We start from the raw sequence: 26,149 nt of genomic DNA, 5'->3' as shown, positions 1-26,149 counted from the left end.
CCCAAACCCTAAAGTTGCTTACAAAATAGAACAAGCTACGAGAGGATACAACTTCTGCAAGCCAAAAGTATTTAAGGACCAGCGAGGCAGAGCGTCTGTGTGCGTGTGTGTGAGAGTGAGAGATGCAGGCTGCCTGAATGAAGACATTGAGGGGATTTCCTGGTGCCGAGAGACGCATCATGCCAAAGGCATCCGGCAGGATTAGCGGCTGGAGCCAAACGTGTCCTCACTCTGCAGCACTACGGTTCGAGCTCTGACGCACAACAAGCACACAAGCACATGCACACACACACAAGTCAGCCATAACAAGCAAGGCGGGCTTCCCAGCTCTCACCTCGCTGTTTATCGAAACCGTGGCAGATATAATTGGACACCTAATGGATGTAATGTTTAAACCTCAGAAGTTAATCTTTCACCAAGAATAATGACCCTGATGTAATGTAGGTGGGTGTGCAACAGTGGTTGTGCAATTAATGTTTGTACAAGGTCTGTTCTAAAGGCTTTTCACTGGACAATGTTTGCAAATATGCCCATTCAGTATCTGCAGGCCGTGGCATTCCTCTCTCAGCCTGCGTCAGCTTGGCTTAGCCGTGTCACCACTACTGTTACAGATCTGGAAAGATCTGTTAAGCAATTATTTGAGGAGAGCTATTAATAGGAGTCTAATGTGTGTTAAATACGGGGAGTGGTTTTAGCATTATGTACATTTTGCAAAATTCAGAATTTCAGAGTTCTTTTTTTTTCAAAGCTCACAATCAGCTAGGAAATTTGCTGCAGCTCTGTTTATTTACTGAACTCTCGACAGAGCTGAAAGACTTCATACGAAGCCACACTAAAATAAGAGACGCACACCGTCTAAAAGAGCAGGAAAAAATCTACAGGAGAATTTCCATAACGCCTGAGGGTAGAAGTTGCATCGCACAATTCCTGCTCCCGTTTCCAAAACTTCAATCATCTTTATAACACCTGGATCAGGAAACGCTTCCAGCCATTTGCGTTGTTGCACTGATGCATGGATACGGCAAGCCCAATGCCAAGAACAACCACATGCGGCAACATTTATGTCAGGTGGAAAACCTTACGTAACACACTGACGTGATTGTGGGGCTGATTTCTTCTTTTGTCCAGAAAGCATTACATACATTTACAGAACAGGCCTAGCATGTCATACAATTCCTGTAGCTCCATCAAGGCTGGGTGTTTACCTTGTGAGTTTCTGTGCTGTCCAGATCCATTTTGGAGACCGTCATCTGTGGAAAAAAACCATCATCATTTTGGATCACAGTGAAACCAGGTCCAAAATAAAACAATTGACAGCATATGCTGGCTGCTGATACTTTGAGTTCAGAGAATCTACTGTTGAGAAACAACAACTTACAGTGCTGTGAAAAGCATTCATCCCCGTCCACATTTTTTGCATATTTGTCACACTTATGCGGAAATGCAATTTAAAAAAAGAAGTTTTTAAATGATGATTTAATTTTTAGGGGAAAAAATCTATAACCCCAAAAGAACCCGTGTGACAAAAGTGAAGTAAGCTAAAAGATCTTAAAAAGCAGCATATTGTGCCATGAACTAAAGAACCAGCTGAGTAACAAGGTCATGGACATCTGTCAGTCTGTTAAGTGTTACAAAGCCATTTCTAAGGCTTTGGGATTCCAGTGAACCACGGTGAGAGCCATTATCCACAAATGAAGAAAACTTGGCACGGTGGTGAGTGGCCAACCTACCAAATTACTCCCCAGAGCAGATCAATGACTCATCCAGGTTGTCATAAAACAATTCAGAACAACATCTAAGGAACTGAAAGCCTCACTTGCATCAGTTAAGGTCAGAGTTCGGGATTCAACAACAAGAAAGACAATGGGCAAAAGTGGCCTCCAAGGGAGCGTTCAAAGGAAAAAACCACTGCTGACCAAAGAACATCAAGCCAACAGTCAAACATAATGATGGTAGTGCGATGGTCTGTGGCTGCTTTGCTGCGTCAGGACCTGGACGAATTGTCGTAATTGATGGAACCATGAATTCGTCTCTCTACCAGAAAATCCTGAACGAGACTGTTGGGCAATCAGTTTGTGTTCTAAAGCTCAAGCTCAGTTGGGTTATGCAGACAATGATCCAAAAAACACCAGCAAGTCCACCTCTGAATGACGCAAAAAAAAAAAAAAAAAAACAGCATAAAGGTTTTGGAGTGGCTCAAATTTGATTGCAATGCTTTTGCTGAACCTTAATTTCTCCCCCATAAAGATGGCATTTGAAAACCTCCTGTAATGTGTTTCGAGACCTCAATGTGTGTCAAAAAGGATGTGGTGTAGCCCTAGTAAGCTGCATAGGCAGAGATCACCCTCACTAACTTCTAATGCACATCCAGGCATTTTGTTCTGGAAGCAGGAACCCAAGAATAGTGGGCCAAAGTTCCTCCTCTGTGATGTAAAACACTTAATTCCAGTTATCGCAAACACTTGATTGCAGTTCTTGCTGCCAAGGGTGGCACAAACACTCCTCATGTTGTGGGGACAATTACTTTTTCCACACAGGGTCAGATAGGTTTGGATGACTTATTTCCCTTAATAAATAAAATGGTCATTTCATTTCTTCATTAGCTGCATTCATGTCTAATATTATTTACTTGAAATTTACTTTGTCTGAAACATGCGATTGTGACAAATATGCAAAATAACTAAGAAATCAGGAAGGGTGCAGATATTTTTTTAAGCACTGCGTGCACAGCTAGCAATTTTTTTGCATAATTTAGGCATGCATGAGTGCATTCAGAGACATTCTTATACAGTTTGTCTTGTAGGAGATAAATAAACACAGTACACTGGAAACATGCACACTGTTGTTAAAGGTTTTAAGGAGTTATGTTCTCTCCTACAACCTTCAAGTTGCCAAAATCAAGACTTCATATCTGAGGAAAGGTTTAAAAATGAGGAACAACAGAAAAAAAAATGCAAACTTAGTGCAAAATCTGAAAATAACTGCCTTTTCTTTCCCTCTTTTTTTGTTTTACACTTTGCTTTTACATGTGTTGTTTTTCTCTGCACTGTTCCTGTCAGAGGAAGAGCGAGAGGTGTGTATATTCCCAGTAAGCAAGCATGTTTCTGTACGTACACGGCGCAGCCTAAAGCAGCTCGCTTTCAAACGCTACTCACCCATGTTTACTGTCATCATCAGGAAGTGGCCCTGTTGAACTCGAGCACGGAGCTCAACTTCTCTCTGCTGCTGAAGACTTCACCCTGAGAGTGAGGCAAAAAAACAACAAGGTTTCAACATCCAAGAACTGTGCCATTTTCTTTCAGCAAGGCGCGCATTATTTCTGAGAGTGCACAAAAACAAAGACAAAACAGGACGCAGGTGGTAGTATCAACACAGCGCGTTATTTTTCCGCAACGGTGTGACTGCTTGTGTTTTTTATTTGTTCTTTTTTTTGTATTTAAACTGGTCTCCTGAGATTGACATATCCTCTACTCTGAAAAATAGCATGAAAGCCATTAGTCATAGTCCCGTGAATGCCCCCGGTGTGTGTTTACTGCCACCACAAAAACCGCGAGACGGCATCAGTGAAGGAATCCCTCAGCGTTTGGTAATGAGGGCTCCACACGCCCTTGAGATGGGGCGCTGAAGCGGCGAGGCGGGCGTGGGGGTTTGCCCGAACACCTGCCGCAAGTAAAGACCATGAGAATTTCCAAAACAAAGTAGCGGCGAATCTGTACTCGCATCCGTATTTTGTGTTGCAGTCAGCACAGTGAGTGAAAATGCATGCTTATGGTAGATCTAAAGCCAAATACATCCATCTCACAGTATTCGTGCATTCTTAATCACCACTTCATGCTTACGGCCACTGAAGCGTTGCCCTTAAACGCACCGCTTATATCCTGAAACAGGCCAACGTGCAAATATTTCTCACGCAAAGACTGCAGGAAGCATTTGTTTGTTCTTTGAATGCAGTCTATGTAACAAAAAAAAAAAGAGGAACAAGAACTAGTGCCTCAGCTGCTCTAAACGGTGTTGTGGTATTTGAATATTTGCAGTGGTTGGGACTTCAGTGTGTTCCCCATTACAGCATCAATCACAGAGCCATAGAAGGTATTGTGCACACTTCAGAAATCCAAAAAGAGGTCAAAACCTTTTTAAACCTATGTTTACATCCATTTAAAGACAGCTTGAAGCAGCTTGAAGAAAAGCAACTGTGCTCAAACGTAACGCGATATTATTTTTAGTAAATGCTAAAATACACTTCTAGCTATGAGTGATTGCTAGCTACATGGGAAATTCAATCTTAATTGAAGCTCAGATTGCTAATGTTAGCCACATATTACCTAGCAGCTCTGAGTATTTAGATGAAGCAAAACTACATTTTAGTTACACAAGTTCTTCTTGCAGTAGAGGGTTAAAAGGCTCTTTTGGCTGAGCAATCAGAGGCATAGCTGCTAATGGCTGCTCATTGCTACACACAGACAACACAAAAATCACAGCTACTGTTGTCAGTGGCTACAGTCTGACACTAGCAGAGTCACCGGTGACACACTTGATGTCAGTTTTGGCTAAAATCCCTGAGTAATGCTGCTCTAATTCCTTGCAGTAAACTCCACAATCGCATGGTTAACTGGACGGTCCAGCTCAAAGTCAGAACACCACAGTGAAGAGAAGAGCTAATACAGAAAACAAAATAGCAAACACGAGCCACAAAAGGAAACTAAAACACAAAAGAAATCCAGTTTGTGTGTTTTCACCTACGCCAAAGTCTGTGTTACCCCGAACACTGAGCCCAGATAAATGCTCCGGCGTGCCTGCAGAGACACAAACACTTTCTCTTTGTGTCAGCCAGAAAACTTTTCATAAAAGCAATAAAAAGCGGCCACTGGAGCAATTTACAGCCTGAGGGGTAGAGTCACAGAGTGCCAACAGAGTTTGAACAAGGGAACAGACAGGGTACTGCTGTCAGTGCACTCGCATCACATGAGCTAAAAAGCTGGAAAGCTGAAACTTAAAGGAAATGTGGAAGAGCAAGGGTGCTCTAAATGTGTCGTGATACCAGCGTTAGATTTGGCTGAATTCACCGGATAATACGATTGCAAAGAACTAATATATTCAGTGTGTTCAGTACATCTGGTGTAAAGACGAGGACATTATTAGGAAAGGGAATACGAGCAAAGCTCTGCCTGTACGGTGCCGTTGACCACACATGAAAGAGACGATGAGCCACGAGACAGGTGGTCTCCTAACACCACGTCGCCCAGTCTGTTGATGCCACACACAAATGCACGCACGCACACGGGAACAGAACAGCCTCTGTTTTTTGCCAGCAAGTCACCAGATGGGCCATCTGCTTCCCTCCTCTGCCCAGCATGATGCCAGGCTAGTGGTACCCACTGATCGCAAGCCCAGTTCTCCACACACTTCTTGGCAGGCGGGCAATGTGACAGCCCCGCTTGTTGAAGATCAAATGCTAATCGCCGCTCGCTCTTGTTGCTCAGCAGCCACATGTCTTACGAGAGGGGACTGTCAAGTCTGTGCGCTAGATGGTCTGTGAGGAAAAGCATGCATCGAGCCTGCAAATGCTCCAGAAGTGTCTGAAACATTGTGACGCACTCCACCGTCAAGATATGGGGGGAAAGAGAGGAAAAAGAAGAAAAAAAAAATCAGCAGTCAGGCAGGCTAATGTTTCACTGGTAGATACCTCTCCTTTGTCACTACATAAGAGGACGGCACTTTATAGAGAAATAACAAAGCAGAGCTAAACTCTTCAACCGCACGCCACAAGTTTTTATTTTTCATTTTAATTTTAAAAGGGCATTACAACCATGACCATGCAGCTCGACGTGTACATGGTTGTGAGCATGTACACTAACCTTCTACGGGTCTATGACATCACTCTCTAACTAAGTAACTAAGTGGGCCACATCTCTGAGGGAAACACCCTCCTAATTTAGACTAGAGAAAGTGGGAGGTCTGTCCTCCAGCTGCCTGATAGCCAAAGCAGCATGATCTCATATGTGACATCACTCTTGACATGGAGTCCCAGAGAAATCACCATTTCAGAGGTCAACCTCTAGATATATTTTTTTCTTATTTGAGGGGGTTGGGTGCTGGGTTTCCACTCTCCAACCATCACAGAACAAGAAATGGATCCACAGACATCAGAAGAGAAAGTGATCAGTGACGAGATATAGGAATGTTGTGGCAGTATACCTGTGGAAGATATGCAAAGCACCAGGCTATTCTGGTCCCTTTTATTCTTCCTGTAATATTTCTCATCATACGGTCAGCTCAGGTCAGATTGAAGAATGGAAACAGGGAGAAAGAGACATCCAACGATAACACACACCGTTAAACCCAAATACCTCTACAGTTTCCGATCCTTCAGTTCCAACAACGCTTGATATGAAACACGTGAAACCGCCTATGTTGTGCAAGTAATCAAAGTGACACCAGCTAATCAAGGCAAGATGTTACAGGCAGTGATGAATTACACATTCAAGTTTCAGGAGTCTGCTAAATGATTTCCAAATCATGTGGGAGTTATTGGAAGCCAACAGATCTGCAACAGTGGACAAAATACATTCAAGGTCCTGTTACAGTGTAGCAACAGTACTACCTGTTATAACAAAAGCAAAGGTCGTAATGGAGGTCGCTGTATCCAAAATAAGGTTAAAACAAACATCTTTTACTGTTAATGAAACCGCACAATGCATCGCAAGCCTGACATCATAATACCCGGTGGACCGTCTGAATTGCAACTCCTGCAGGAAGTGCAGGGTGATTAAGCGAGACGTGGCTATTTAGGTGACTTACGCTTTTTAAAAAGGTCAGGGGTGTTCTGTCTGCTAAACGCTTGCCAAGATTGTGTTGTGGCCACCCCGCATGAGTCAGAGGGTTATGCTTGCTGATTCTGGGAAGTAAGACAATACCTTATGTCCTATTGCTCAATAAGCCCACTGAGGGATTTCTATGCAGGGACACAGTTGAGGACCTCTGGGTGGTGGAAGACACGTGTGGGTGGGAGAATGTCATTCTGTGTGGGGCCTAAGCGCTCTATCATAACCTTGGTTCCCCTTTCTTTGTCTCAGGAGAGTTATTGCTGAGAAGAGATCTAAGCCCTTTAGTGGAACAACAGGCTTAATGGTTGTGTCCTACAGCACATGAAGAGGATTTTTCCTGTCCTCCAGCACTAAATCTACGGTTTATTTCAAATAAAGGAAATTTCCCGTTGGATGTGAAGCCATTATTTATACATCAAATGCATGTTCAGTTAGAGACGCTGCACTGGAAGGTCAATGACTAAACTTATCTCTTTGCACAAATGAGTGCGATAGAAGGTTTATTAAGAGGGAAAATGTAGGGGAAAATCACCAAGTATGAACCTTACCAGTTGCTCATTTTGGGTCAAAAAGTAGTTTTTGTTTTATAAATCTTGGTCATACCATATGACTAAAAAACAAAGGATTATCATGGTGTGAAACCAAATGATCCGTGGCTAACTTAAGCCTAACTTAAGTGCTCAGCCAAGGAGCTTGTAGTCCAGGGGTGGGCAACTCCAGGCCTCGAGGGCCGGTGTCCCTGCAGGTTTTAGATGTGTCCTTGAACCAACACAGCTGATTTAAATGGCTAAATTAGCTCCTCAACATGTCCTGAAGTTCTCCAGAGGCCTGGTAATGAACTAATCATGTGATTCAGGTGTGTTGTCCCAAGGTGAGATCTAAAACCTGCAGGACACTGGCCCTCGGGGCTTGGAATTGCCCACCCCTGTTGTAGTCTCACATTCAGACCCACTGCTTCATATTGCACACGATTTTAAGCAACTAAGATGGAGACTGAAATGTTTACATCGACACTATAAAAAAGGACTTCCAAAACAAGCAGATTTTATGCAGCACAACCATTTAAAAGTTTCATTTAAGCTGCAAAACCCAACAGCTTTCCCTTCAACCTACATAGGAATGCACTGATTGCGAAATTCTGGGCAAACACCGAAGCTTAAAAATAGAAATCTGGCCAACAGCCAACGTTGATATCGTCATCTTTGTTTATTCTACTTCAGTTGTTATGCAATGGCTCACTTTGTTCCAGAAGAACCAATTGATGTTCATTGTATGAATGAATATCACTGTTCTAAAGTCATGCAGCCCTTTATCACACCATCTTGGAACATTCAACTAGGGGAAAACTGATGTAACGCAACAGGTAACAGATGATGTGCATGGTTAAAATGATCTGTTAACCACCGAAAGCTAGCATACCATTTTCAGCATGCAAGGTCAACATTATATCAATTTCCTGAAGCCAAATTTCTTAACACTGTCAGTTTCCAATGGTATAAAAGAGACATAAGCAAACGTCAGGCTTTATAAATCTGGAACCAATCAAGGTTTAGCATGTTTACCGGGTCGAACGCTGGCTTGAAAGTTTAAACTTTCATTTCGTCACTTCTGTTTGCGGCAATCTGAGAAGACAAGTACAAATGTTGGGAGAAAGGCGTGTAACCAGAACCTAAAGAGGTGTATGAAGTGGAGCTCAGTGTTTTATCTTCACTCAGTCCAGTGCTACCAATCAGATTCCAGCGTAAGATGATCTTCCTCATTGATAGTGATGGCTCTGTTAGCTAGGAGATAAGTAGATCTGCCCTCCATTATCATCAACCGCACAGCAGTGGCTAAAAATAGCCAAAAGAAAGAGTGGTTTCTCCTGCCATCCACAATGCATCCACTCCCTGGATCACCAGACCCCTACTCACCACCCGAGAGAAATCTGTACGATCTGTAAAGTAAGCTGTATTTTCCGTTACGAGGTGGCATGCTGTTACAAGCACATTGATTCATTGTGTTTCTCCACCCACAGGCAGTCATGCAGAGACAGCTCGTGGACTTAAACCCATTTCACGAGACAGAATGTCAAACAGCTGTGGTTCAGGAAGACTAAAGGAAGCGTTTCGGCTTTGCCAGCAAGCTGTTTCTCCATGAAGAGCGTCTCGGTTCTGGGCATTTGATGCTCACAGAGGCTAAATAAGTGCGACAGTGAAGAATCCAAAAGCAAAGTGATAATTAAGTTCCAAGAGTCTCCCGAGTCATTTTTATTTGCAATCTCCTCAACAAACGACAAACTGGCCTCCCTTCTGTTTATAGGGATAAACCATTACACATGGAAAAGAATGACACCTGCCTTGTGTAGCATTTTATATAACAAGCCTCAACATGTATGACCTAGTATGTAGACTTTCTGCTCTCTTTCTGGCTCCCTGTCCTTGCAGCCTCGGGCTCTGCTGCTGCTGACAGCATCGTCCTTACAGTCAAACAAGCCGTGCAGACAAAGCTCAATCAGGACAACTTCCTCTTGGTTTCTGGAGCAGCGCGGCCGGATCTTACTGCACTTTCACAGATAAAGTAAGCTGACCCAGACTAAGTCCTTCCACATAGTCCATATATCTGCTTGTCGTCGGCTCACTTTACATTCGATCAGAGTCGTATTTTTTTGCCCCGCAGCTACATCGTGACAGAGCATGTCTTAACATGTTGCAACTGTGTCCGAGATGAATGAAAAGAGGCTTAAATTTATCTATGCAAACTAGCAGCGCATAATGGTAATGCTACTCTTAGCAATGTGTGGCAAAGGAAGCACTACACACCTGTATTTGTCCAGCGTCAATCTGTGTTCTTTAAACATGACGTGTTAACACGAGCTGTGCAACAACTGTTATCTTGAAGTCGATTTACAGATTTTTCATGGATGTCTGGGTTTGGCTGGGTAAAGACAGAAAATAGTCTCAAACCCACTAAAGCATTTTTAGTCAATCTTTCCACTGAGGCTGTATATTTTTCCTTAAGCATGATCTCTTTGTATATTTGAATATATGCTGCTTTGGTTTGGATCTGCTTCCGAGTTCCTGCTGTGGAAATATGTTACTGCCACTATCAGGCTTTGCCGTAGAGTTGGCGAAATCCATGTCGCTTTTATTTCACTTTGCAAATACAGTACATAGAAATCAGGCCAAAGCCCTTTTTTAGTCACACCAGACGACACAGTCTTTGTTTCATTCAACCTCAGAGTGATTCATCAAAGCCTGAAACGCTTTTATGAGTCTTTTACTTTTGAATGATGTCTTTCAACAAATCTACTAGAAAGACCTGGCAGAGCATGGTGACTTACACTTCACAGCACCAACATGACCAACAAGTTCACTTAAACTTCTTTAGAAAGAGTCACAGTGTTGGTATTAAACATTTTTATTATGAGCCTTAAATAAAAACTGCAGTGCTCCTGAAAACTTTCTCTCTGCTCTGCGCATCAAAGCCAGGATTTTGGCTTTCAAGTGAATCTGACAGACATGGACTCAGCTCAGATTTTATGGGGAGTCTATTAAAGAATGACGGAAATCAAAAGAACAAAACTATAGCCAAAGCTCAATTCCACATTTTTAAACTGCACTCCTTTCCATTAACTGAACTGAAAAAGGTTTTCTTTGTCTTCTCTTTTGGTCCATCAGTCTTCACACAGTATCCATGTCTTAGACTACAACCTTCTTCAAACTCTGACTTCATACATTCAAAGTTTAAATGTATATTATAAAAGCTGCCAAACCAACAGTTGGTTCATGTAGTCAAACCAGATTTTTGAGAAACACATCTGAAACTGATCTGTTTACATCTGGTGTTTATAGATTTAAACAGTGCTGCACAAAATAACCCTCATTTCTTTATATTTTACTTTGAAGGCTTTCTTGTAATTTTTAAGTGGTATTGAGCAACAGTTCTCCAGGCTTTCTGGAGGCCTTTTAAAGTTTTTCTTTCGACATTGGTGCTTTTTCACAGATTTTTCAGTCCAGTCCTTGTACTTGAAGAATTTTGTTTGTTTGTTACATCACTTAACGCTGACCAATGAATCACTCTGTATACATACAGTATAACAGATAACTTAGTAAAGAAAAACATTTTAAAATGGTATCTTCTGTTACTTTGTTACTACCAGCACATTGGAAAAACATAATCTGTTCCCCTTTCTTTAGCTGAATTCACAATAAAATGCCAAAGATAACACAGTGTGACAGGCGTAAAATAGTATTTTGGCACCAAGAAAGTGATTCCAAACGAGTCATTTGCTAAAAACTTGGCATAATTCAGGATGTTGCGCAGTTTGTTCTTAAACATTTTTGACAAAACTGGACAAGAAGAGGACAAAACAAGAAGCGGCAGAAGTAAAAACAATCTACAGCAGATGAACATGACCGGGAAGTCACGTCTTTAACAAATCCATCAAAGAACCTGACGCGTGACCTCAGAGATGCATCTGGACCTTGAGCAGATCCATCTACTGTTTGCTGAAGCCTCATCAGAAATGGCCTCATTGGAAGAGTGGCTGTCAAGAAACCATTCTTAAGGAAGGTAAACAGAGAGGAGAGGCTATGTTACACAAGAACTGGACTGAAAAATCAGTGGCAACAGGTGTGATGGAGTGATGAATCCAAATTTGAAAGCTCTGGTTCAAATTGTCAAGAGTATTCTCAAATGTAGAGAGGGGGCCAGGACACAGGTACAACAGTGACTATTTACAGTACTTTTTTTGCATATGTTTGCGCATTTTAATAGATTGCTGCCCCCGCTGCACTTTCATTGCAAAATATCAAGAAATTAGGGGTAGCTCAAGATTTTTGCACAGTACTGTACATACAGTATAAAAGAGTTGTATAGAAATAGGAACAAATAATGGAGTTATTGTCTATTAACTTTGCAGCACTGCACTTCACAAACTAGATTGCGATTCACCAGGAAGACAGTTTGACTTTGCACTGTCTGCTCAGCTATGACGCTACTCTGCAACATGTGCTGCAGGACTCACTGCAGAGTAGGGCTGTGCGATATGACCAAAATCTCATATCCCGATATAAGACATCTATCGTCCGATAACGATATAAATCACAAAAATTTAACATTTTCTGTAAATTCTGTGAATCTCGGGCAGCTCGACTTGCTTGAAGCGTTTCCAGCTGGGCGTCATGTACCTGGAGTCAAGTGTTTTAACCGATGCATGAAACTATACATTTTAGACATAAGTTGTAACAGCCGCTGTTTCTTTGTGAGTATTTATTACACAGTGTGCTGCGGGGAAAAGCCTGTTCTAACGTTTGAGTAAGGTGTATTTTTTAGCACCTGACGGCTCTTTTTTGCTTTTCATCCGTAAATATTCTGCATACTCTTTCACGTGATTCAGTTTATTTTGAAAAGTCTCAACAGGATCTTGAGCTTTATTGTGAAAGGTTTATGTGGAACATAAACAAGCGGACACGCGAGGGTTTTACCGTCGTTGTTGCTAACGACAACGCATAAAAACAGGCGCTTGTCCGTCTGTAGTGTGGTTATATTAAATATAAGAGAAAGAGAAAACTTTAAGAAATTAATATAGCCACTACAGTGACCATCAAAACGATGAAAAAAATATTACTGTAAACAGTTTCTTTTGCGACACCACGAAACAAACGATAGACGTTTTTACATCGTCATCCGATATATATCGTTATATCAAACAGCCCTACTGCAGAGTATTGCTGACACAGGATTCTGAGCAGCTCTGCTGTATGTGATTGTCACGACAAGCATCAGTTTCTGCATTATGGTCTGCAAAGGGAAAAGTTGTCTTATTAGAAACACCTGAGAAAATACCAATAAATCCCTGACAGGCCATTTTGCTCTAGTAGGTTCTCGCCACACTCGGTGCCACTGGGACAACATTGCCTCGATAGCACATGCATGAACACTCACGCTCACTCGGTGAAAACAACAGCAGCCATATTATCACAGCTGGTAATCAAGCAATATAAAAAAATATATTAAAAGAAAACAAGGATTCAAGAGAAACCAATCCTCCCATCTCTCTGTACTCTGTCATCTCTCTCACAGTAACCTTTGAAAGGCCAGCTTTTCCTCAGTGGGCATCTGGAAAGCAGTGAAGCTCCTGTGAATTCAGCATATGACAGCACGGGTTTATGGCCATCGTGGAGCGGACAGCGTGAGGTAAAGGAGGCCGTGATGCTGAACTAATGACCGGCAAAGCCTCCCGTGTGACACTAAGAGGTGACACCATGATGTTAAAAGGAGTGAACATAACTTTCTCATAAGTCAACTGCGGGGGGGGGGGGGGGGGGGGGGGGGGGGGTCTTAATATTAATAATAATAATACAATCTGCATGAGCAAACTCTGTTGCACATGACATACTCCCATGCAGTTCTCAAAGGTTTTTCAGATTAAAATGAGACGCTGTGAAACTCTGCTTAACAGACTTTCACCTGTTTTTTCCCCCTCCCTGACCTTTGTCCTCATTAGTCCCATCAAAATGCAATTAATAACCCAGCACGTTTGTGTCTGGCACCATTCACTGTGGGATTCTGTCCTCTTATCAGCACAGTGGTTTGTTTTGCTAGAGGCACGCCAGCCATATCTGTGGGTGGTTTCCACTTGACAGTTTGACTCTCACTTTAAGGCTATTCCTGAGCTCCAGGGCACGCCACGGCGATGATGAACTCATCCATCAGGGTGCCGCTCAGGCTCCTTCTCGCGAGTGCACTTCCAATTGATTTGATTTGATGAAGACGGTGGCCTCATTAAGATCTAATTTAGCGCATCATCTCAGAGACCTGCCATCTCTGGATGAAGCTCACCTGCATCCTCGTCGCTTTCTCACCGCCTCAGGAAGGCAGAAAAATCTCTTGGAAACCGAAAACAAAAGGACAGGAAACAAAAAAAAGTAACACACGAAGGACTTTTCAGGACAAGAACACAGAGGTTTCCTCTTTTCAAGAAAAACACCAGCTAAAGTAACCACAGTGAATCACAGAGGACTGGAAAACTGACAGCAGAGAGAGAGAGAGAGAGAGAGAGGAAGGACACTATGAATGACTCTACAATCACATATGATGGCACTGACTTTCCAGCAATCAGTCACATCTAAAGACATGCAATTTATGTCCTCAGACGTTGCTCAATCCAGTGCTGTGCACTGGAAACGACCACTAAGCAAAAAGCAAACTTCCCCCCTCCCCACTATTTTCTTTTTGTTGCAACAGAAACAGTTTGTTGTGTCTTTAAAACTTTATTGTGTCTCTTTCCTTGTCCAAATCCAAATTCAGCAACATAACAGCCGCACTGAAATCACCTGGAGGCTCTCCAACTAACACTTTCCACTTGCAGGAAGGCCTACCTGTAAATGCACTGCACGTGATTTGTGTTACGAGCACTCACTTAAAAAGAACCTATAATAACATAATTAATATCTGCAAGTCTACTGTACTGTCGTGGAGTTTTATTTCCTATAAATGAGAAATAATAGTAACAAGCGGTGCTCCCAAATAAGGGGGAAAACCCCACAGTGGTTCTTACCTTGTTATCTGTGTGTGCCCATGATCCAGTTGCGGCTGCAGGATTTTTGAAAATGAACTGATTGTGGGCTGTAAGTTATCACAGAAGAGCGGAAAAATCCTAACAGATGCGGAGAAAATCTTCCAAAAACAGTGAGCTGATATCCGGAAACTGCGCTCTGGACTAAGCGCAGAAATAACAACAAGAACAAGCTGCACTCAGGCGCAAAGATATTCTTATTCTTCTTTCAGAGGTGCATAAATCCAGAGTGGAGTGGACAGAGGGGAATAACCTGCAGTGGCCGATGTGTTTCAGAGTAAAGTTTTTTTTTCTTCTTCTTCTTCGCCCTGCGCTTTGCTTGTCTCAACACACACTACGGAGAGGAGCGAGAGAGCCGAGTTTCACCCCGGAGCTGCGCCTCTGATGTCAGCAACAACGTGAGCTCCAGGAAGTGGTGACGCTGTCCGGTGGTGCGTTTCCACGGCAGCGGCTTGAAACCTCAGAGAGTACCGCCACACCGTGGACATCAGGGGCAAATACATATTGTCCGGTGCTCCTACGCTCTGTGTCGAAAAGTTCAGGTGGACGGAGGTGCTGTGCTATACTGCAAATACCGCTATCGATCCAATGCCAAGTAAACACATGGGGCAGCAGTGATGATAGCAATGTCAATACTTTTAACTTATAAAGGCAGCTGACCTCCGTACATTAATGCTGGGAGATACTGCAAGTTTTTGGTATTGATCTGATACCAACTTAACGTATAAAACCAGCTTGTGTAGGGGAGGGCAGTGTGTCATGACTTGTGAGATTAATCATCATCAATTTGCAAATTGTGACATTTTTAATGACCACTAAAACACTGAATTTTACACATTTTTTAAATTTTGCCTGTCTCTAAAGCATTGTGGGTCCTCTTCTGTTGCTGTGTGTTGTTGCGCTATAACTGTGACATAATTAAAGCTACATGCTGAACTTAGAAGATAGAAACAAAGTATCAATCCTACTGAGTCAGATACCAATACCAGCCTTGGTATTGATTCATACATTTACATGTAGTGAGCAATATGGTGGACACAGCAGGTTATGAAGTTGGCATTAGGCACAATCAGATTGGACAAACTTCATGTACCCAGTCAACCATCCCATCCAAAGGAAGACGAGCTAAAATCCAAATGTCATTGTTTTTTGGGGGAAGTATTTATGCTTTTTCCCCCTCCTGTTTGTTTCCTTTATTTAACTACAGTGTGTGATTTTAATTGTATCCGTATGTCGATACATAGCATGCGGTAGAAAGGACAAAAATCGTGACACAGCTGTTGATGGGTTGAGGATTGCCACTTTAAAGGTTATGCAAGATGAGCAAGCATGAGTCTGATTAGATATATGTCAAATTTTCATATCATGCTGCACATCAATCTGGCAAAGTTTTGGTTTTTCTGGGGGTTTTTGGTGGTGGTGGGGCAGTGATCAGTTCTCCACACATGCCTGCTTCATCAGTGCAGCTGAAGTGTTTCTAACTCCTCTCACTTGATCTCAGTGGGTTGACAGTGCCTGTTGACTGTCATCATAGCTCCATTTGAGCGCTTTAAATTGTCAGATAAAGAGCCCGAACACTTGCCTACATTACTGAAGCCTCTCTAAATGGCCACAATTTCACTGGATCTGCAGCAGGCTTAAGAGGTGCATGAACGTGGTTCAAATAAATATTCAAATATGTCAGTAAGATGTCCATTACATCTGCAAACACTGTGATACTATTTTACTATTAGCATGGATAATAATCTGTATCTTTTCCCTGCATGTCAGCTAATAGGAGCACACTGTTACGGATTCAAATATTGGGAATGGATACAAGAGGAAAACCAAAATAACAACACTGGTCCGGCCGGGTCAAGTCAAACGATGATTTAATGAACACACGCGTGGGAGATGGACACCATACACAGACAGCATCAGATCTCAAAATGGTGGAGCATTGATCAAACTCTTATAGCCTCTAGTGGCCCCCACCTAATCATCAGAGCCTAAACATTCTTTCTCACACAGCGCCTAAGCTACGACCTTGGCTCCCTGTTTATCTGCTCCTGATGAAATGGGGCAGTATGCTCTGTTCTCTTCTAATCAGACAAATGAGACGATGACTTTCTGTGAACAGTATTTCTTATAACTCAGCAGTATAATGCATCATAAAACAATATCATTCATTCACAATAAATCAGCAGTCTAATGTAATGCAAATCAGTTTACCAAATGTAATAATTATCACCTTCTTCTAGTTCAGGAGCATAATGCAAACTGAAACTACATAATAATTCACAATCTTTAATTAGGGGTCTAACATGGCATAAAATAATATCATAATCCCACAATTCCCCCTGATGAGCTCTTTAGACATAAAGAGCTCACTTACACCCTGCAATCCAGTGTTGCCGGGTTCATTTCTCCTTACTCCTGAGGCCTTTTGTCCCCCTGTTGGGTGAACCATATGTGAGATGACCTCTGTGTTTACGCAGTTCAGATGCAAGAAAAACTTTTATTACAACAACAACAGTAGGTACAGATGATACTCCCATCACTCCCCAGTTCTCCCACAGCTTAATTTCGGTGCTACCTTATACCCTCCAAACGTACTCAGACTAGAACCTCTGTCCGAGGAGCTTTTAACCTTTATTTTATGGCTGTAGGCACCAGTGTCTTCCAGTCGGGTATCCTCCGCTCTTGTTTCCTTCAACCTCAGGGGTTAGACAACCCTTCAGTCGTTGCACAGATCAGGGGATTATTCTGCCCCGATTTCAAACAATGATCTGTGTATTCTTGGATCACAGCTGTGTTCCCCAGGAAAAGGAACAGAAAGGTGTTCTCCTTATGACCAACAGCCTCTCGAACGTCGTTGGTGTGGTGTTCCTGGATTTCCGTCAACCCCTTCGTGGTTATTGCTGTGTTTATTTTATCCATCCTTTTTAGGTGACTAACTGGAGCCCAAAATGCCATGACACTTGAACCCAGTTGATGTTTCCGCAGTCACCGTAACTGTCTCTGCTGCCAAGGATCCTCGTATATCTGTGACCTCGTCTGGTGTCTGTTCCTTTCTCTGTAAGAGACAGAAAACCAAAACACCTCTCTTCCCAGCTCTAACAATCTAATGTTGCTGTCTACTGATCTTTTGGTGATTCAGAATTTGTTTAGAATATTCAGAATGTCCCAAGGACTTATCCTAATTTAGTGTATGTGTGTGTAAGCGTGTTTGCATTTAGCCTGCTGCACTCAAGGCATTTCTTACACTTTATCAGTCCGGACTATCGCCGAACGAAGCTTATGACCTTCAAAAGACCGAGTGCCAACTCATTATAAGCACATTTGCAAGATATATATAAAAATGATTAAAACCACTCATTCTAATAAAAGACATAAAAAACAAATTAGCCATTTCTAATTCTAACATGTGTCCATTCAATTAAGCTAGAAAATTTAAAAAAAAAGGTTAGTGACCTCATATCTTAGAAAGTATCAGACTTTCTCCTATCCAGTGTCGTTGCTCCAGTCTTGTTATTCTGTGTTAGGGAATGAAATCAATTTAATTGTCATGTTAGATCTGTTCAACACCTGGCTCCGCCCAGAGCCTGCGTCTTCACAATCGTCTACAAACAAAACCTGTATTATTATGAACTTCACTTCAACATGAACTTGTTGACTACTTTTGACACCTGTAAATAGAATATTAACATGGGGTTATAACAATCACTGTAATACAAATGTTAATATGTCAATAGCTTCAATAAATGTTCAATGCAATGCTTGTTATATGATTCTGATGTAACAATAATGCTGATGCTAAAATAACAGTAAAACACACCCTTTTTATCCCTTACTAACCACATCAGGGGCATCTATGTTTTAATTCAGCCATGAAGCTCACCTGATCCATCACTGAGCCCCACCGGCACTGGCATTTGACAGCGTGGCGCTGCATGTTCTTCTTTTAATGTCACTATTTTCAATCTGTTAATTAGAGTACTTAAACATGAAGTAGACTACGTCCACTACAAGTCAATACAACTGTGAATATGGCCAATTATCAATCTATTACCAATCAATAACAAAAAAAATATCTTTTATTTTATTCAGGCTTTTAGTCAACCACTCACCCAGAGGATCTCCAATCCCAGAAAATTCCTTCTCCTCATTTAATGAGTCTGTCCTCCTTCCATGCCCTGGTAACTGGTCCATCCAGAGCTGTATCATTATGAAATATACATACAACAAGCCAAACCACACCTTGGTCACACCAACCCTTTTCCGCCCTGAAGATGTCCAACGCCATCTTAGTCTGGACTGTCAAAGGTGATTTTAACGCTGATTGTTCCGACAATCCATTTATAACATTTCCTGGTCAGATTAGCCAATCTCTGCACACTGGAATAAACATAATCAACATGATCAACATTTTTCCTGCGTGTTTTTTCACCATCTTATTAATTCCAATGCTCCATCCTTATGTGGTTTGCTACATTATGTTTATCTAGAACTCCACTCTGTCTCTAAATGTTTGAAGAATTTTTCATGTTTGGGGTCAAGTTTTAAGAATTTGACCATACGTGAAATTAATGGTGTTATTGTAACATGGTAGACTAGTGTGCCTGTGTTAATTCAGCTCCATATTATTGTGTGAAGTTGCACTGGGTTGGGAGTGGTTTTTTGTGTGTGTGTCACATTTTTGGTGAGCCAATGGCTGGAATGCGGTTGGACTAATTAGAGGCAGGTGTACTTGATTGCACTGATACACTGGTCTACTTATAGCCCACACTACAAACACTGCTGTGTCATTTTGTCTCTCTGTGCATGTATGTAATGTGATAATATGATATGTTTGGGATGGATGGGTTTTGCGCTATGAATTTTATACTGAAGGTGTCATTTTGTCTCTCTGTGCAGGCCAGGGCCTATTATATGCCACAGCCTAAAGGCAGCATAGTTGCAGAGGCTGGAGTGATCACTGGCTATATGCTTGCAGGGTAGTGGGTCTCCAAGGACAACTTCTACCCCTGTTAAAGGCAACATGTGGAGTGCAACTGGCCGTGTGGCATAGCTGGCTCTGGCCTTGGGACTGTGTGTTTTTATTTGATTCATGAATGGGACACTGGACTGTTTTATCTTTTATCTCTTGATATTTTTTGTCACTAAATTATCTTTTAGAATTTTATTGACTGTCATCGTTTTGCCCAAGACTGAGACGGTTGGTCAGACCTAAAATCTTTCTTTGGGTGTGTTACATTATCACCCCCATCGGGGCTTACCTTTCCCACTTCTGATGATATTCCTCCCTATTCTTTGCAAGTACCCCGTTTTGGTGGCGAGAAACTGTTGGTGTGGTCAAGTGGGCGCTGTAAAAACAAAAGCTCAGGACAGAACAGTTATCAGCCATGTACTTCATACAAAATTAGCATATATTGAATTTCATATTGATCCTCGGAGTGTAATGGTACATTTTAATTTTAATTTATCAAAGCTAAACACAATAATTTTCTTTATTTTGCTCTTGTTCTTGTGCAGCACCACATGCCCCTGTCGGTTCTATCTTACTTTTCTAAATCATTGACTATTTCAATGGAGAACCTAAATGACGTGGACCAAGGTTTGTCATTACATATCTCTATTTTGAATGTGACAAGTCTATCATTCCCCTGTTATTCATACACAGCAAATTCAAAAGTGTTAAATGTTTTGGTGTTAGTAGTCTTAGAGTTAATTTTACTCTAAGTAGAGTCACATTCTTTTAATGTAACTCTGAGGTGTAAAATGATAGTGGTTAAAATCGAGTGTTAAAAATGAGTGTTTCCATTTCAAATCTTTAGGTGTTACAATGGAAACATTAACTCTTGACCTCTTAACTCTGAACTCCTACAGGGGCTATGACACCAATAGAGTAAATTCACAGACTCCGCCCCCAGCACGGCTCCAATCGAAGCTGAAGTGAAGCCGTTTCAAAACATTTTGCTCTACATATTTGAGTTGTTTGCCATGCTTGGTAAGTCATGTTTTCAAAGATTGTTTCAATTATTGTTATTAGCTTTTACTTCTGTGGCTCTTTGGAGTTGAGACAAAGCTGTGTGAAAGGCATTAGCCATGTTGCTCGCTGATAGCATAATATTCTGTTTTAGCTAGCTGAAAGGTATTGTTTGCGGGCAAATACCACAGCCTTGAAAAAAAGCTTGCATGTGAATTTTCAGTCAAATTTCTTGGTCAAATACACTTAAAACAATGTCTAGAATGTGAAATGTTGATATAATGGTGCTACTTCAAGCCTGAAAACGATCTCCCATAAAAAACCAGCAAACAACAGTACCAGATGTCCCAAGTCCCGACTTAGTTCTACGTTAGCACTTAGATCCCTCCAGAGTTTTGTGCACACGGTTTTAGGTAAAAATGAAAAAGGTTGAGGTTTTACATTTAGTTCAGTATTACCTGTTGTCTGTGTCCTTGTCTTTTGGGAAAATACTTTACACAAGTAATGGCTCAAAAAGGATTCCTTTTTTTTTTTTTTTTTTTTTACTGTGCTGCAATTGATTACTGGATTATTTGTGCCATTAATTAGTGTCAACTAATTTATATTCAATCTCCACATAGGATATGCTTGTGAAGATGGAATATGGGGGAGAGCAGAAGTGCGTTGAAGTTCCACAAAGTGATGAATGAAGGACATGCATATTGTATTTTGTATTTATTGAAATAAGTGATGAGAATGCTGTTATTTGCATTTACCAGCTCACCTATGTCAGACCTTTTGATAAACGAAATTCCAATGAAAGTGAGAACATGTACACTGTTACATCTTTCAGAAAATGTTTTGAAATTGTGGTGCACAGTTCAGAATAAATGTTTTTCAAAAACCATTGCGTCTTTTTAGTAAATGTTTATTTCCAAAAGAAATTTCTAGAAGTTCAGAACAGTAAAATTCCCGCTTCTTAGAATTAATTAGAAGATAACTCTTACGTAGCTAAACTAAAATACTCTTTGAGGGTTAATATATAAATTCTTAACACCAAGTGCCAAATTATCAACTCCAGAGAGATTTGGTGTTTAACACTAAATCAGAGTTAACGTACCAACTCTCCAAAAAGAGTCAAATTAACACTCTCTGGTGTGGACCCATATAGACACTTTAAAAGTGTTGAAATCAAATCTGACAGTGTTAATTTGGACATGCTGGATTTGCTGTGTAGGTATCAATAGAGTTTTTCTTGCTTTTTCTATCAAAATTGATTGACTTTTTACAGTGGCCCGCTATGGTTAATAATAACATGTTCAGTCATGAGTGAAATCAAAGCTTCTCTTCACTTTAGCATTTAACATTCCCAACAATATAATGTGCTGCATTAATCGAAACACAGCTAATAAAACACAATTTTCTTGATGGAAACATCAGTAGCTCAAAATTAGCAACCAAAGGGTTAAGTCTGCAGTTCACACTCATGTGAAGCTACAGCCTCCCCCCCTAGTCTCTGTCCTCCTACTCCTGCAAAAACAAAACAAAGCGAGACAAAACATCCACCCTTCTTTTACAAGCTGGGTGAATTGTTTGTAGACATGTACTAATCCTAAAGTCGGTACCGTTTTTGTCTCAGTGTCAAGTCAGTTTAAACATTTAGTCGTCAGTCCATCACAGTCCAGTCACATGCATACATTCACACACATTCATACCAGATATTGCTGATAATGGAGTCTCACGCGCAACCTAATCAAGGCTCCATCACCAGCAAGATGACGTCATCATTTTAAAGGAAAACAGTTCCTTGTTTTTTTGGACTGGATTGACTCGCTGCAATCCTTTTAGGCTCAGGACTTCTCATGTGATCAATGTCCCATATAAGTGAATTTCTCCAGAGCCCATTATAATTATGGAGAAAAATACTTTGCGACTGTTTCTAGTAATCATGTTTTATAGCGCTTTAAAGTTCAATCTCTCAGGCCTGGATTAAAGAGCTGATTTGTTAAATCAGGAACTCACAAAATACCAAAATATCACCACCTGTGGATCACTCCTCTCAGATGTTCTTATTTCAGTGCACTGTAACAAAAGCAAAGACAAACGTAACCAATAAAATACTCATATAATAACAGATACTGGGGCCCGTTGGAAACATGTCCAAACATAAAACCATCTTTCTCTCTCTTAGAGAAAGAAAACAATCCAAACCTCACTGATAAAATCAACCTAGTGTTAAGCAAAACCCAAAATCAACCAAAACTTCACCAGAAAGTTTTTCTCCGTCCCGGGACAATATTGTGTAAGCATACAGGTACCGTAACTTCTTTTTGCACTGACAAAAACGTGTTGGACTTATTTCAGTCAATAGTGGACACTGGTTGCACACAAATGTTTTGCTTTGGTAGAAACTTAAACAACTGAGTTAAATCAACACAACCTTTTCATATTCAGTAAACCTGTGCATTTTGAGTTCATATTACACGATTAAGACATGTTCAGATGGAGTAAGTTAAGCTCCTGGAATATTTTAATCCTTCACAATTCTGTCATTTTTTCAACACTATTCAATAACTTTTATCCAAATTCTACTTGGTCCCTTAAATACTACATGTTGTCTTCATATTGCCTACGGTTCAACAAAGTCTAAATTCTGATTACCATAAAAATTGAATGGGTCTACAACAACTACCATCCTCCTATCTTTATCCTAATTGCACGAGGGCTGGGAAATAACTCTAAAGTGATAGGTTACGAGGCAGGGTGCACCCCGAACCGGTCACCAGTCTATCACATAGAAACAAACAACCATTTACACTTACATTCACGGATAATTTAGAATCATCAATTAACCTAACTCTAATAGCTTCATGACTTTTCACTGTGGCAGGAAACCAGAATACCCAGAGAGAAACCACTGCAAATTAACCAGACTGTGGACTTGCACCCAGGACCTTCTTACTGTGGAGCAACAGCACTCACCAGCATGCCAACAATGTAGGAAATACAGGGAAGCTATGATTTCCTGTTGAATTTTGTACAGATCTTTAAAGCCTGAGGCAATTGTGTTAAATACATGTAGGATGCTTACGTAATTCCAAGGGCTGGCCCCCTTTTCTTCTTTTTATTTTATATTTTATTATTGTTATTATTTTTATTTTTATTATTATTTTTTTAGTGTGTTCCTCCTTCAATTAAATCTCAATCACAAACATGTGGCGCTCCGAAGTAAGGCTCACACCGTTAATTCATAATTTTCACTCTGTACCACTGCTCCTTATCAGGCTGTGTGAAGCACAGTAAACAATTCAGTTGAGGCCTTGAGCCATAAACAGACATCACTCACAGACGTTGTTTTCATAACCAAACTGCTCTAGACCCTGTCCCCTAAATCTACACAAATGCCCTCTGGGTGACATGAAATGCATTTAACCAATTAACAATCAATTACTTCTTGTTGTTGTAACAAATTCTGTATTTGAACGTTTGTGTGCAGCATTTTGCGTATCAGCATAGCATTTGTTAGTAAAGCATTCTTCATTGCAGCAGCGTGTGTGTATCACTCTTCATTGCACAAACATGTGTATGTGTGTGTGTGTGTGTGTGTGTGGATCACTTCTCAGTGAATTGAATCAGCATTTCGATTTATGTGCGTGTGTGTGTGTCATTTCTCAGTCAATCAACGAGTGCATATGTGTTCATATGTGTGTTTCTCTTGATTCTGAGTCAGTGTATGTAGATGTGTGTGTTTGTGTTCATCACTTTCCTGTTCTGGTGTTCTGGGTAAACCATGGCCTGAAGCGCGCTCTGGGGTCCTGCTCTCCTCCTTTTCAGTCCGTTTGGGTCCATTGGTGCTGCTGCCCAAAGTTCTCTCCATACTGGTTCTGACCCCAATTGAGGCAGTCCTTTTCTCCAGTGTCCTGCATCTTCTCCTTGTCCAGCTCCTCCTTAACTTGACCCTTTTTGCTTCTCTAGGTCTTTCAGGGTTTGTTCCTGGTGTTGGAGCTTCTCGTCAGGTTTGACAACCTCCTGCTCCTGCAAGCTCCGGCCTGATTTTAAGTCCTGTATCTGGGACTCCAAGCCTGACTGATGGGTTCGATTAGCAGCCAGCTCCTCCTGAGACATGCTCAGTTTCTGCTCTGATGTCTTGAGCTCTCACTGAGGGCAGAAACCTCAGAGTCTTTTCCGTACACGTCAGATTGAAGTTTATTGATGTTTTCCTTGCTTTGCTCCACGGCCTTCTGCAGCTCTGCTGTTTGGCTCTTCTCAGAGGTCAGCTCCTGGCCGAGCCCCGACACCTGTGCCTTCAGCTTATGTTCTTCTGCTGCTTTTGTCCAATCTGAGGTGCCTTCTGACCTCAGTTACTCCTCGTGTCTCTGGCACGCCCTTTTTGCTGCCCGATCATCCGTGTTGGTCCATCACTGTCCTGCCCAGTTTTGATGCAGAGTTGTTAAGGTCAGCATTCTTTTGCTCGGCCTCACTTTTCATCCGGGCTTAATAGGCGTCTCGTCACAGCTCTGTCAGCTGAAGCTGTCTGGAAATCTCCCCCGTGTAGTGAAACGGGCCTTGGATTTAACGTTCTCCGTCTCCGCTGCATGAGATCTCTTTCCTGCAGCACTGTTGACATTCTCAGGCTGTTGTTGTGGGTCCAGCTGCTGTAGCATTTGGTCAGGGTCACATCAAAGATGGTAGAAGGGAGAGCAAAGATGGTAGAGGGGAGAGCAGGAGTCCAGGTCAGCCTCGGCTTTCCGGGCCGACAAAGCAGCCTGTAATTAAGCATAAAGAGAAAAAACAAAAACAAAACAAAAACAGACGAACAGGAAAATGATGTTGTTTGAAAATAATGTTGTTTTGGCTATGTTATTCAGAGAGGGGCCAGGCCCTGTGTCAGCCTTCTCCCCCCCTTTTTTTTTGTTTTTTTCTCACTATATAATCAACTCATAACCCACCAAGTTGACAGGACAACACAGGTACACGTTAAAATTCTTAAGATCATGTTTAATAATTCAAAAAAGGAATTTGATTTCATTCAGTAATCTCTTGTATTATTCAATCAGAAAAAAAAAACATGTCACAATTCGACTCTTTTAACCACTAAATTTATTATTTCATCACTGGTTTGTGATTTACCAGTGTCTGTCATTTTGAAGTCAAGTTGTTGTCCTGCAACCCAGAGAGTTTATTTGTTAGTAGTGGATAGACTTTATCATTTAACATCAGGTGTATGTTAAGTTTCGCTGCTTTAAACTTGCTGGAAAATCTTCACGTGTTCATGAATGTAAGCTGTTTCTTCATTGCGTGTATGTGCGTTTGTGGGTGGGATATTTTAACTTTTTTCTCAAACAAGGCATTTCTCTAATTGTGTATGTTTTTAATTTTGTTTCCCAAATTTTGATTTCCCACCTTAAATAACAGCATTCCATGTCTTCAGCCAGGAATTAGAGCTTGCTTGTGAGATTCAGGGACACATGGTGCCAAAAACAATTCAGTGAAAAACTTGCCTGAAAATTTCCAGTGACGGTAACCGATAACTGGAGGAGAAGATGTCCTTTAAGCTTCTTTTTCGGGTGGGGACAAAGTGAGAGGTCAAGCTGTAAAATTTTGAGCCAGAGCTTGGCCTGTGTGCCGTCCCAATTTTGTTAATCTATCCTTTTGCTGCTGTACTCAGGTTTCCTGGTTGAGAGAAATCCACCTGTATTAAGAGACTAAAACATTCATTTACTATTTTTCTGAAAACATTCACTTACTCTTTCTTTTCTGAAAACATTCACTTACTCTTTCTTTTCTGAAAACATTCACTTACTCTTTCTTTTCTGA

The 26,149-nt window shown here is 41.3% G+C and overlaps 1 protein-coding gene across 2 annotated transcripts in view; it reads right to left on the bottom strand.

Moving 5' to 3' along the window:
* The window catches only part of map3k22 (mitogen-activated protein kinase kinase kinase 22), a 39,258-nt gene extending 24,506 nt beyond the window's left edge, over window positions 1-14,752 (bottom strand). For both annotated transcript variants that reach the window (XM_087846173.1, XM_087846174.1), the window contains exons 1-3: window positions 14,368-14,752; window positions 3,156-3,239; window positions 1,206-1,250 (exon numbers count right to left, since the gene is read on the bottom strand). In XM_087846173.1, coding sequence (XP_087702299.1) covers window positions 1,206-1,250; window positions 3,156-3,174 — 64 coding nt within the window. In that variant the 5' untranslated portion in view covers window positions 3,175-3,239; window positions 14,368-14,752. The remainder of the gene's footprint in view (window positions 1-1,205; window positions 1,251-3,155; window positions 3,240-14,367) is intronic.
* Between the last annotated feature and the right edge of the window lie 11,397 nt (window positions 14,753-26,149).

This window comes from Neolamprologus brichardi, chromosome 9 (assembly GCF_056152115.1).
Source record: "Neolamprologus brichardi isolate AB-2024 chromosome 9, ASM5615211v1, whole genome shotgun sequence".
Taxonomy (NCBI): Eukaryota; Metazoa; Chordata; class Actinopteri; order Cichliformes; family Cichlidae; genus Neolamprologus; species Neolamprologus brichardi.
The sequence above is the reverse complement of the archived record's forward strand: the minus strand, read 5'-3'. Positions and strand labels throughout refer to the sequence as shown.